This window comes from Hydra viridissima, unplaced genomic scaffold, assembly GCF_058129835.1.
Source record: "Hydra viridissima isolate aposymbiotic clone 2 unplaced genomic scaffold, HvirCarnegie_v1 scaffold_6, whole genome shotgun sequence".
NCBI lineage: Eukaryota > Metazoa > Cnidaria > Hydrozoa > Anthoathecata > Hydridae > Hydra > Hydra viridissima.
In genome coordinates this window covers 18,450,717-18,462,711 of record NW_028324305.1, presented here as the reverse complement: position 1 = coordinate 18,462,711, position 11,995 = coordinate 18,450,717, and the positions used below count along the sequence as shown (strand labels likewise).

General features: G+C 32.8%; 1 protein-coding gene and 1 pseudogene across 1 annotated transcript; both read right to left on the bottom strand.

The window, feature by feature from the left end:
- Window positions 1-4,518: 4,518 nt before the first annotated feature.
- LOC145190145 (uncharacterized) lies at window positions 4,519-5,401 on the bottom strand. Its single transcript, XM_080066924.2, has 3 exons — window positions 5,093-5,401; window positions 4,867-4,935; window positions 4,519-4,741 (listed from the first exon to the last, which is right to left on the bottom strand). The coding sequence occupies exons 1-3, from the start codon at window positions 5,300-5,302 to the stop codon at window positions 4,694-4,696; spliced, it is 327 nt and encodes a 108-aa protein (XP_079923050.2). The 5' UTR covers window positions 5,303-5,401; the 3' UTR covers window positions 4,519-4,693.
- Window positions 5,402-5,578: 177 nt separating this feature from the next.
- On the bottom strand, window positions 5,579-9,258 carry LOC149887360 (uncharacterized; annotated as a pseudogene).
- Between the last annotated feature and the right edge of the window lie 2,737 nt (window positions 9,259-11,995).

Here is an 11,995-nt window from a genome sequence, read left to right as displayed (position 1 = left end):
TTGCAGCGGGAGACCTTCTGACTTCGACGAAGAGCGTCTCAAAGCACTTTTAAAGGAGGACGTTCACCAAACAAGTCATGAATTGGCCGAAAAAATGAACTGTGTTCATAAAACGATTCTCAACCATCTTCATTCAATGGGATTTGCTGAAAAATTGGGAGCCTGGGTACCTCACGAGTTGAGCGAAATAAACAAAGAAAATCGCCTTCAAATTGCTTCTCAACATCTCGCCCGCCATCGAGCAACACGTGGTCATAAACAGCGCTTTTTGTATCGAATCGTCACGGGAGATGAGAAATGGTGTCTATACATTAATATGAAGCAAAGGAAGGAATGGGTGGCACCAGGAGATACGCCAAAGCCCAGAGTCAAGCGTGACCTTCATCCAAAGAAGATAATGATATGTGTTTGGTGGGACTGGGAGGGCATGGTGCACTGGGAAATGCTCGATAGGAATGTCACGATCACCAAGGAGCTCTACATAGCCCAGCTACGCCGCGTAAATGAAGCTATTCAACTGAAAAGACCTCATTGACAAGGCCTAACCATACTCCTTCACGACAACGCTAGACCCCATGTTGCACAAGTCGTCAAAGCCACACTCCAAGAGGAATGGGAGGTCCTTCAGCATCCGCCGTATTCTCCGGATCTTGCACCCACAGATTACCATCTTTTCCGATCTCTGTCGAACCATATGAGGGGCGTTACCTTCGATAATGAAGAGGACCTTAAAAACTGGGTCAATAACTTCTTCGGTACTAGACCGGGCGATTTTTGGCGGAAAGGCATCGACAAATTGGTCGAGAGGTGGGAGGAGGTCGTAAACAGCGATGGCGAATACATAATCGATTAATTTATTATTATAAGTAAAGATTTCCCTTAAATAAAAGTCTTTGATAAAAACGCTACGAATTTATTCCCCAACCCAATAGTTTTGAGCTGTGTTTATAGCGATAGCGTTTTAAATTTTATTGATTTAGGTTACTTTTCAAATAGGTTTTCTACAATAATAAAAAAAAAATAACACTTACAAAACTATATTCCCAAACCTCACAGTTCAAATAAGTTTTCTACATTAAAAAAAAAATAACACTGACAAAACTTTTCCTTAATTTGATCAAACTGACGTATCAGTTCCATATTATAAAGCATATTGGAATTCTGAGATTTTCTGAGAAAACAAAAACTGAGATTTTAACTAAACATTTTTATGTATTCATTTGTCAAAAATGACTAAACATATAGCTTTTTAAATAAGTTTTTTATTCTAAATTCTAAAACTAAAGTTAAAACAAACAACTGAAATGTTTATATTATTATTAATGTAATACAAAATAATGAATAAGAAGCAATTTTCATAAACTATCTGTAATGTAATATTGATAAAATATTTACAAGAAAATACAAAGATATAATATAAAAAATATATAATACAAATATAAATACAAAAATACTCTGGCTTATTTTTCATTTCTTTAAAAGAAACTCCACCATCACCTAAATTTGAATGTTTAATTTTTTAATTTACCAGTTTTAAAACGATCTAAAGTTGAAAATTCAATGCCGACACTTTTTTAAACCAAATCAGGCGGAAAATCAAGCTACACAGTGGGAGTTTGTGCGGCTTTCAATTTTTCTAATTCTAAAAAAGTAATAAAGTTGATATAAATACTAAGAGAGCAGTAGTTTATCTGGAGTATTTTTAAATAAATGTTCTTCATCATCTGTATTTGAATATTTATCACTCAGCTTATAAGAAAATCCATCGCTCATAAGTTCATTGGAATGAAAAATGAAGTCTAGCTCTGGACTAGGTGCATGATTTTTTTTCATACAGAAAAAATATTCATACTCTATAATTTTTTTTTTATCATGAAAATTGATTATATAAATAATAATAATAAAATGAACCTTGATATTCGGACTCACTTCTGTTTGAAATTGAAGCATCTGGTTGCATATCTCTAATGTCCCAGCTTCCAAAATAAATTCAATAAACTCAAATTCTTTCCATTCTGGCTCCAGAACAGCCCCCTCACAGAACACAGCCCCCTCACAGAACACAGCCCCCTCACAGAACACAGCCCCCTCACAGAACACAGCCCCCTCACAGAACACAGCCCCCTCAGAAATATATGCTCCAAGAGTTTTGTAACTTTTGGGTGGAAAATAAAAAATACATTTGGCTAAATTAACCCAACCAAATGGAATCACTGTCTTGGTTGTTAGCATTTCTTCTTCTTGCTGGTGTTTTTTTTTAATTTTCAATTTACATCCCAAAAGCAGTGTGCACTAAAACGTTCTGATTTGTTAGACCACTACAGGTTTTTCATCAGAATTTTTTTATGAACGTTTTTCATTAAACGATTGTGGCGATTTAATTTTTGTAATAGCGTTTAGTCGTTATCGCGCATTGTTAAGTCAACAATAAATATAATTTTGGAAAAACGTTGTTTTTTGCGATGGAGAATCTAGTTCAAAAATGTTGTCTTTCAGATTCTTGATTTTTTATCTTCTAATGAAATTCCTTTTTTTATAGTAACAATAAAAAGGGGAAAAAATGAAGGAAAAAAAACAAGGGAAAGAAAAAGAGGTTTGAGTTTCTATTTATTTGAATACCCAGTTTTCGACCTCAAGTGATCTGTCATAGCTTTGTAGACTGACTGGTCATTCTCAAAGACACAATGTTTTGACAGTAAACTGAGATTTGCGAATATATAAATGATGAATCTGTCGAGGAGGCACTTCGTTATCTAATGTATACCTACTTTTACACATTTAGAATAAATATGTAGGCTTGGTTCTTAAAGAAAACAGTTTTATGTCAATTTTAAACTTTCGCAAAGCGCGTTAGAGAATCGCAAATGGTTTGTTAACACAAAAAAAGATTTTTTTCTTTCGCAGTCAGTTAATTTGTTGCAACTATGTTGGTGTTTACTGCTTCAAATTACTCAAGCAAATCACACATCACGGAAGTTTAACATTTGGTGTGGAATAAATAGTTAAAAAAGCAATTACAAACTTATTCGCTAAAGATTTCTCTTTCTTAAAGAATTTTTATTCCTCTTTATTTCAACTAGTCTTCAAAAGGATTCTTTTTTATTAACATTCTGTCAGTTTTAACAATACCACCAGTTTTGTTACCAAAAAATAACAGCATACCACGACCTTATGTCCACCATGTTTTATAATTGGCATCACACAGTTTTATCATCCGTTCACCAAGTATTATTGTAAATTCAATCCCGTTAGAAGATAAATAGAGAATTTCAACTTTTCTGCCATTATGATTATTTTACTTGATACGAAGTAAATGCTGCTAGTCTTCTTCCTACAGAAAGTTCGCGCTTTTGCCATTTAGTATTTAAAAGTATTATAGTTTAATAAAAATAGCAAAAAGTGAAATTAATTTGGAACTTCATTGCAGCAAAACTATACCATAAAAAACCCTTTCGAAACGTAATGCGCAGGAATATTTAAATGTGAATGCTTCTTAGCGTTTGTAACTTTTGCACAATAATTAGTCATGATGACTGCGAGGTTTATCACTATTTATTTAAAGAGTGTGTTTAGCTAAAAAACTGTTAACACCTACTTGAGATGATATCCAAATATTGTTAAGCTTATGATATTCTTTTAAGCATCTTTTTACTTAAATCATCTATTGGCTGTAATATCACCGTGGTTTACTAACATTATAAAGATAGAAGAATAAGAAATATAAAGGTTTTTTTAAACAATTTAAGAAATAGAAACATTTAAAAAAACTTATTCGAACAATTATACCGTGAATAATACACATGAGGGGTAACTTTACACAGTGAGGGTGGTTTCCCCGACTTGTTAGATAGAGATTTCATTGTCACGGTTTTAAAGATTTTTTTTTACATCGTTGGTCGTCATTTCAGATGAAAAAAAGTCACTAAGTACAGTTTTGATCAAGTGAATTCTTTTTTGACGTTCTATTATATGAAAAACTCGTAACTGTCTATAATAATGTCGAACTGGTAGTAACTTTTGTTATGTACAAACTAAATTCCTTTTTTTCAAAGTTACAAACATGTGAAACCTCGTTTTCTCAAAAATGAATAGATGGTACTTAGTTTGACAATATAATCGAAGTCCTATTACTTTACCCGTCGTTCATCTATAATAGAAAGTAAGTTATGTTATTTGCAACATTTACGCAGCACATAGACAAATGATTTTGAAAGTCTAAAAAATAGCGACATGCAGTCAAGCTTCTTAATGGCTCTCATGCTGAAAGAATATTTTCAAACTGAGTAATAGCTTAGAGTTATTGACAATTGTCTTGGCTTTTAAAATTAGTTGATATGTAAAGTTTAGTATGATTCTATTTATTTTAAAAAAATCTTGGGCTAATATCTTACTTATTTTAAATAGAAAACAACTGAGTGGTGTTTTCCCAAACTTAACGGTGTTCGTTTATTTATGATGAAAACTAACCATTTTTTAATCAAATTAAATTTACAGTGATTAAAAAAATACTACTTCATGTATTTTATGTTATTTTATTAATATATTAAATCGTTTGTAAAAAAATAATTCGGTACATAAGCATCTCGAAAAGGAAATCTAAAGAATACAACTATTACTATATACAAACACAGACAAATAAGATATCAGGTTACAACTTTATGTTCTCGATAAGTCCAAACCATTTTCTTCAAACTCATTCTCGCGCCATTGCCACTCCCCCTGGCGCATGTACTTTGATTTCCTGTAATTATGATAAAGATATTTTACTACTTCTTTGTTAATGTTAAAAAATGATAAGATTTTTTTTCAAAAAAGTTTTTCAAGCTCTTTACAAAATCAGATAAAACTCTGCTCATTTAAACTTACCTGTGCTTCTTGGACCAAAGCGCACAACGGACAAAACCAATGACAGAGCACATCTTCACAAAATGATCCCTAAAATATATACTTTACTTGTACAACGAATGAGAGAATGCATAATGAGCAAGCAAATACTGTAAAGTGTCCGACTTCATGAGCTTCTGGGTTAAATATACCTTCAGAAGTTTGATTTTTTTTTTACTTTAAAAAAAATTTTTTTACAAAAACTCACTTGAATTGAATGTTTTTCCCGGATTTTTTGTCGCACTAAAGCACCGGTGCAAGGTCTTGCACAAGTCAAATACAAGCAACCATAACAGAAACAGCTTTCTCCAACATACTCTGCGTTCTGACCAGCTGTTACGCATGGCAAAAAGTAGGTTATCAGACATGAACCACAATCGTTGAAACAATCGCAAAGTCCGTGCTTGAAATCTGCCATATTCCTAAAAAACCTCTACGATACGACCTAAAGTTTGATTGCAAATGTACAACTAAATATCGTTTCAATAATATCGTAGTGTGCATAGATTTAAAATGTTTGTTAAAGTTGGATACATACAAACAAATATTGACACTTTTGGTGTTTTATTTTACTTAAAGAATTACTTATTGTTGATTCACTTTATAAAAATAACATTCCTTTTTGTTATCATTTCAAACATCGTCATTGACAATCAAAATTGAAAGTTATTTTACATGCGAGGAATACAAAATCTCAATCGTTTTTTTCATGCTTTTCAAGAAAATCTTCTATATCTCTTAAATCTAAATTGTTTTTAAGAAACTTTAAATTCTTATTTCTATAAAAAATTCTGCTTCACCGTCAGACTTTTAATCTTAACATGGTACAAAATATAAAACAAGAGATGACTTTTATAAGTAGGAACTACGCATGAAGAACAAAGGTATAAAATTGCTAGGCCACAAACAACTCTAAATTTTAATTGGAGCCCGAAGATACTAAATTTCATAAGAAAAAAAAAAAAAAAAAGCAAACAGTCTTAAAAGAGTTGTTGGACAAATATGTTAATGAGTGCTAGTTCCAGCATTTTAAAAATGGCTATTTTAATACCTGCAATAAGGAACATCAAGGGCGGCCAATAAAGTTTGAGAACGCTGAGTTAAAGACGTTGTTGGACCAATACTTATTCCAAACTCAAGAAGAGCTTGCTGAAATCTCGTGCGTAATTTAACAAGCCCTTTCAAGTTGTCTTTTGACATGAAATAATGCAAAAACAAGGAAGCTGGATTTCTGAAAAAGAAATGAACCAAGAGCTTTTGTTGTGCAGGTCAGAGATGATTTCAGTAGAAGCGCTGCTTTCCCAACTGCAAGTCGTCCAAAGTATCATCAAGATTGAGATTACTATTAAATTAATGCATTGCTGGCATTACATAACAAATACTTAGTGCTCGGTCACATGTTGACTCCAAAATTGACCAATCTAGCTCTTGTAAATGTACAACTAAATAAGGGCCTGTCAAACAACGGATTAAAAGAGTAAGTCAAAACTATATACCAAACATTAAACAGCAAGATGTTAGAGCCAAAATTTTGCATGAAATTTCAAAGAGCAGGTCAACACTTAAGTGATTACTTCACCTGCAATGACTTAAAAATCACCGACGGAAAAGGAGATTCTAATACAGTTCGAGTTGTTGCTCGCTGCAATTATTTGTCAAGTCTTATGAATCATGTTGTTCAATCTCGCTAAATTTCTGGTGGCAATTTTGTTAAGCTCGGAATTGATGGTGGCAAAGGTTTTCTCAAGTTTTGTCTATGCATTGTTGATACTGCATTCAGGGATGACACAAGCTCACCGCCACAAAAACAGCCTCTCCTTCAAAGAACTGATAAAAACACTAGAACCAAGAGACATCTTGTTACGGTATCAGAAGATTTGCCAGAAAATAACTCCAACATTTAATCAAATCTGGTCACTAATTAATGCAAATGGACTTAAACTAATTTTAGCTTGTGATATGAAAGTTGCAAATATAATTTGGGGTCTTCGAACCCATTCAAGTATGAAACCTTGCACATGCTGTGAGGTTGAATGAAAGTGTCTTGCCGAATCTGGAAACTTGCGAACACTTGGCTCAATCAAATCTAGCCTCGAGTCTTTTCAGCTATCTGGCGGGGATGTTGCTAATGCAAAGCCGTTCGGCAATGTCATTCGAAAGTCAATCATCAGCGGGCTAGACAATTTTCTGATTTTGGAAATCATCTCACCGATGGAATTGCATTTCTACTTAGGAGTTGTCAATTTTATTTTCAAGATCCTTAAAGCTTGGATAGAAGCTGTTAAGAGGCCAGCTGCCCTCCACATTCAACTCAACCCATAAAATGTGGATGTACTGAAGCAACTTGCTGATACAAACTTTTTCAATTTTTTATTATTGTTATTATTTTTCTAACTTTAATTATGTGAAAGGTTCCCAAAACCTTTCACATAATTGAAGTATTCAAAAGTTTCAATTTAGTTCTCAAGGCTTGCTTTGGATTCATCCTACAACCGGACTTTATTAAAAGAATTGAAAATTTCAAAAGGCGCTATTTAATGATAACTGGTGTAAGCGTGACACCTAAAACTCACACTGTCTTCTACCACATCTTGTGTTTGATCAGTCACAAACGATTCCCCCTGGTGCCCTATAGTGAACAAACTGTCGAAACAGCTCATCAAGATTTTTATCAACCTTGGTGAAAGTATAAGCAAAAAAATAATCATTCAGAGTACAGAGAAAGATTGTTGTGCTGCATTACTGATCTAAGCAGTAAGATCTTTAAAGAACTGCTAGCATAATTTCAGTTGTTAGAGATAAGAGCAGAAAATCATAGTTTCCCATTTTTAAATAACATTTTAACCAACTTAATCCTTAAATGCAGAAAATTTAAAAATTATTAACTTTGATTTTACATTAAATAGTATTGCAGAGTATTTGAACAAAAAGAGTATATATTGAGCTATTTATTAGTAAATTTTGTGTGCCATAAATCTGTAACCAGTAAACCAATCCGACTGAAATTTTATCCTATTCTTGGTATGGCAATAGGCAACACTTGCACCAAATTTTATCAAATTATATAGAGTGGTTCTCATTCTACAGGTGTTTTTATTGGCGCGCAATGAAGCTAAAATTTCACTCAACTTGAACATTCAAATGAAGTTATTTTCTGCGGACAAAATAAAATGATTTCAAAATTTGCATCACCCCATATAAGTGGCGTTCTTGGGTCAACTAGGTAGGCGTTTCGGTTCATTTTTTAAGAGTTGGCAACAATAATAAGTTGTTGTCGTTAAATCATATAGTCAATGTTGATGTTACCGCATCAAGTTCTAGCTTCGATGTTTACTCTTACTAGTGATCTTCAACTACTGGCACAAAACATTGAAAAAATTGTATAATAAATGTGATTGAAATCATCATAAACTTAATCAGGTTAATTTTATTTTAGTGTTCTATTATTTTACATTATTGTCGAAAAATATAGTTAAGCTGAAGTTATGAGCTTCTTTAAATAATAAAGATATTAATTGTCAGGCCAAGATTTATAAGCAAAAGCACAGACGAAAATTTTTTAACTTTTAGTTTTAAGAAACAAACAAAAAACTTCATTGTCTATATAATATAAAGTTTGTATCTTTATTCCTGATAGATTATTTGATATAATCTGATTTCTTGATACTGGACTATCACTTGTCAATAATGGTGCAAACTCTGTCAAAGAAAAGATCTGCGGATTAAAGGGCCAGATTCCGGTTTCTTCAAATCTTTTTCTAGCAATTCTAGTTGATGGTGATTGGTCAAATGCATGTCTTACGAGTGCAAGAATCTGTGCTTCAGTGATTGGTCTACCTGGGTGATTTACCACCCAGATATCACAAGCTTGACTATAATTTGTTACGATTGGTGAAAAGAAGGTAACATCTCGAGGTTGCATCGTAAAGATGGCATGTGGTGGCAGTGTTAGCATTACAACTGAATGTTTTCTGAAGTAATCAATGGCTAAAAAAACTTTTGTGTCAATGGTTACCCACAGTTAACAGAACAGGATCAGCAATGTTGGTTTTTTTGTGATTAGCAAAGTGTTTTAAATAATCTACGAAACTTTTCTGAGTCTTATGTGGAAATCCAGTTGAATCAGATGGACAATTATTCAGAAAATCATGCCACATATTTTTTCGTGGGAAAATAAAAGCCGTAGGTATGTAAATTCTAACAGCATTCATGCAACAAACTATGCTTATGGTTTTTCCTTTGCTCACTGTTATAAATTATAACTAGTTATCACTTTATATCTCTTGAGAAATATTACAATCGTTTAGTTATTAACTTCCATTTAATTTATTGTATTAATCTGCGTTTTATGATAAATAAAACCTTTGGAATTAAGAGGTGTTTTCATTTCAATTTATCTATTATATCGCTGTAAAAAAAAAGTTTTAAAAGTAAAGGTTATCCTCATGGAGAGTTATCCTACAGTAGCGTGCAAAAGTAACCGGACGAGCGCATAACTTGAGATAACTTTTGAATGATAAGTGAAATTTTCATTGGAATGTCAATAAAATTGATTACAATTCTAAAAACAAATGAAGTTTTACTAAACCTAAACAATATAATCTTAAAAGTTTATTTTATTGAAATATGCGCGTGTAAAAGTATCCGGCTCGAACTAAAATAATTATATTCCAATACTTTTGTTGGCTTTAATTAATGTTTAAAAACGATAAATAAAGCATAAAGTATTTTGTACTAAAAAGATTGTTTTGAATAAATTTTAAAAACGTTAAAGCAAAAATATATAAGCTTAGCGGATAAAGAAGTGTTTTGCGTGCAATTGAACAAGGCAGAACTGCAAAAGACATAGCGGATCAGTTTGATATAGGAAAATCAATAGTAGCGGACATATACAAAAGATATAAGGAAAGAAATAACAATAAAATCTCTCTAAAGTCAGGAAGACCTCGAATTACATTTGAAAGATAAGATAAAATTTTAATTCGTGTTGTAAAAAATGATCCTCGTAAAAATGCTGTCTTGTTAAATATTGAAATGAAAGAATTTTGTAATGTAAAATGTTGATACAGCCAAGCATTGTTTGAGGTCTGCAAAATGTAGTGTTGATACAACCAAGCATTGTTTGAGGTCTGCAAAATGTAGTGTTGATACAACCAAGCATTGTTTGAGGTCTGCAAAATGTAGTGTTGATACCACCAAGCATTGTTTGAGGTCTGCAAATCTATTTGGAAGACATCCTTCAAAGAAACCTTTTATTTCTATAAAGAATTGAAAAGCACGCTTGTGATTTGCAAATGAACACTTGAATTGGTCGAGTGAACAATGGTCAAAAGTACTTTTTAGTGATGAATCTAAGTTTATGTTATTTGGATCTGATAGTATGAGATATTTTCGTCGACCAAAAGGCCATAGAAACAATCCAAAATACCAGCTACCAACAGTAAAGCACGGAGGTGGAAGCGTTATGGTCTGGGGTTGCTTCAATATAGATTGTGTCGGTCCTATCCATTTGATTGTTGGCACAATGGACAAAAATATGTACAAAGATATCATTAAGGATGTTGTGCTACCAAATGTAAAGACAAAATGCCTCGAGGATGGATTTCAGCAGGTTTATGGTTCAAAGCACACTTCAACCATTGTGAAAGACTTTTTCAAGACCAAAAAAGTTCGATTAACGGAATGGCCTTCGCAAATACCTAACCTTAATCCTATTAAACATCTATGGGAACACCTTGATCGACAAATACCAAGTCGAAAACTAACAAGTGAACATGATTTATTTAAAATTCTGAAATAAGAATGGGAAAAAATCGACAATAATGTGATTATGAAACTGGTGGTCTCAATACCTTGTCGCTGTCAAGCAGTAATCAATGTCAAGGGTTTCACAACGAAGTGTTAAAGAAATTTACTATAAATTACTACTAAAAACATATTTAATTTAAAAAATACTTCAAGTAACCTACTTCAAGTATTTTTTTCTGCCCGCATACTTTTGCAATCGCATAGTTCAATAAAATGAACTTTTCAGATTAGATTGATGAAATTTTATAAAAATTCATTTGTTTTTAGAATTGAAATAAATTTTTTGACATTCCAATGAAAATCTCAAGTTATGCGCTCGTGCGGTTACTTTTACACGCTACTGCATCTGCATCCTGAAAGATTTGACGCTTATCAAAATTCTTCAGCGTCAAGCATGGTATGGACTCACTGGTTTAAAACTTTCAAAAATTTATTTTTATCTTCAGAATTTTCATCTGACGAAAAAACCAAGAATATTAACAAACTTCGTATCGCCAACTGTTTATGAATATATATCCCATTCGCTGACTTTTGAAAATGATATCGACGTTCTCACATCGTTGTACGTTAAACCGAAAAATGAAATATTTACTCGTCATTAGTTAGCAACACATAAGCAACAAACTGGAGAAACGCTAAACAAATTTATACAAGTTCTTCGAACTCTGGCAAAATATTGCAACTGTATAGCAGTAACAGCCGATATTTATTGCGATGAGTCAATTGGGGATGCATGTATCACTGGCTTAAACACAAATATAAAACGTCAGAAGCTACTGGAAAACACAACACCTAAACTAACAACGGCATATAACCAAGCACGTTCATTAAAACTTGTGGAAAAGCACTCTGAACAGTACCAATCTAACGCACCCCAAATCAATGCAATACGTAATCCAAGACAATATAGTGACAATCAGCAAACTTTACCACCCTCCACAAAACTGATCTACTTCTGTGAAAACAGTTGCAACCCGCGCAGTGCTTGTTCTGCTCAAAAAGCTGTACCAAATCTCAGAAACAAGCACACTTTGCAAGTGCGTAAATTGAATAGAACATTAGCTGTTACTAAATCCAATGATATACTTGCAATTATATGTGCTAAGACCCCTAATTGCTTTCGTATGCAATTCGGAAGGTGGAAATAGATGGGCAAAAATTCTCTGTATCAATAAATACAGGAAACTCAGACAATTTTATCAACAAATATATTGTCGATAATAACTAAATTCCATATACAAAAAGTAGCGGCAGCGTATCAATGGCATCATCATCACTCAACACAAAAATCCAAGGCTACTGT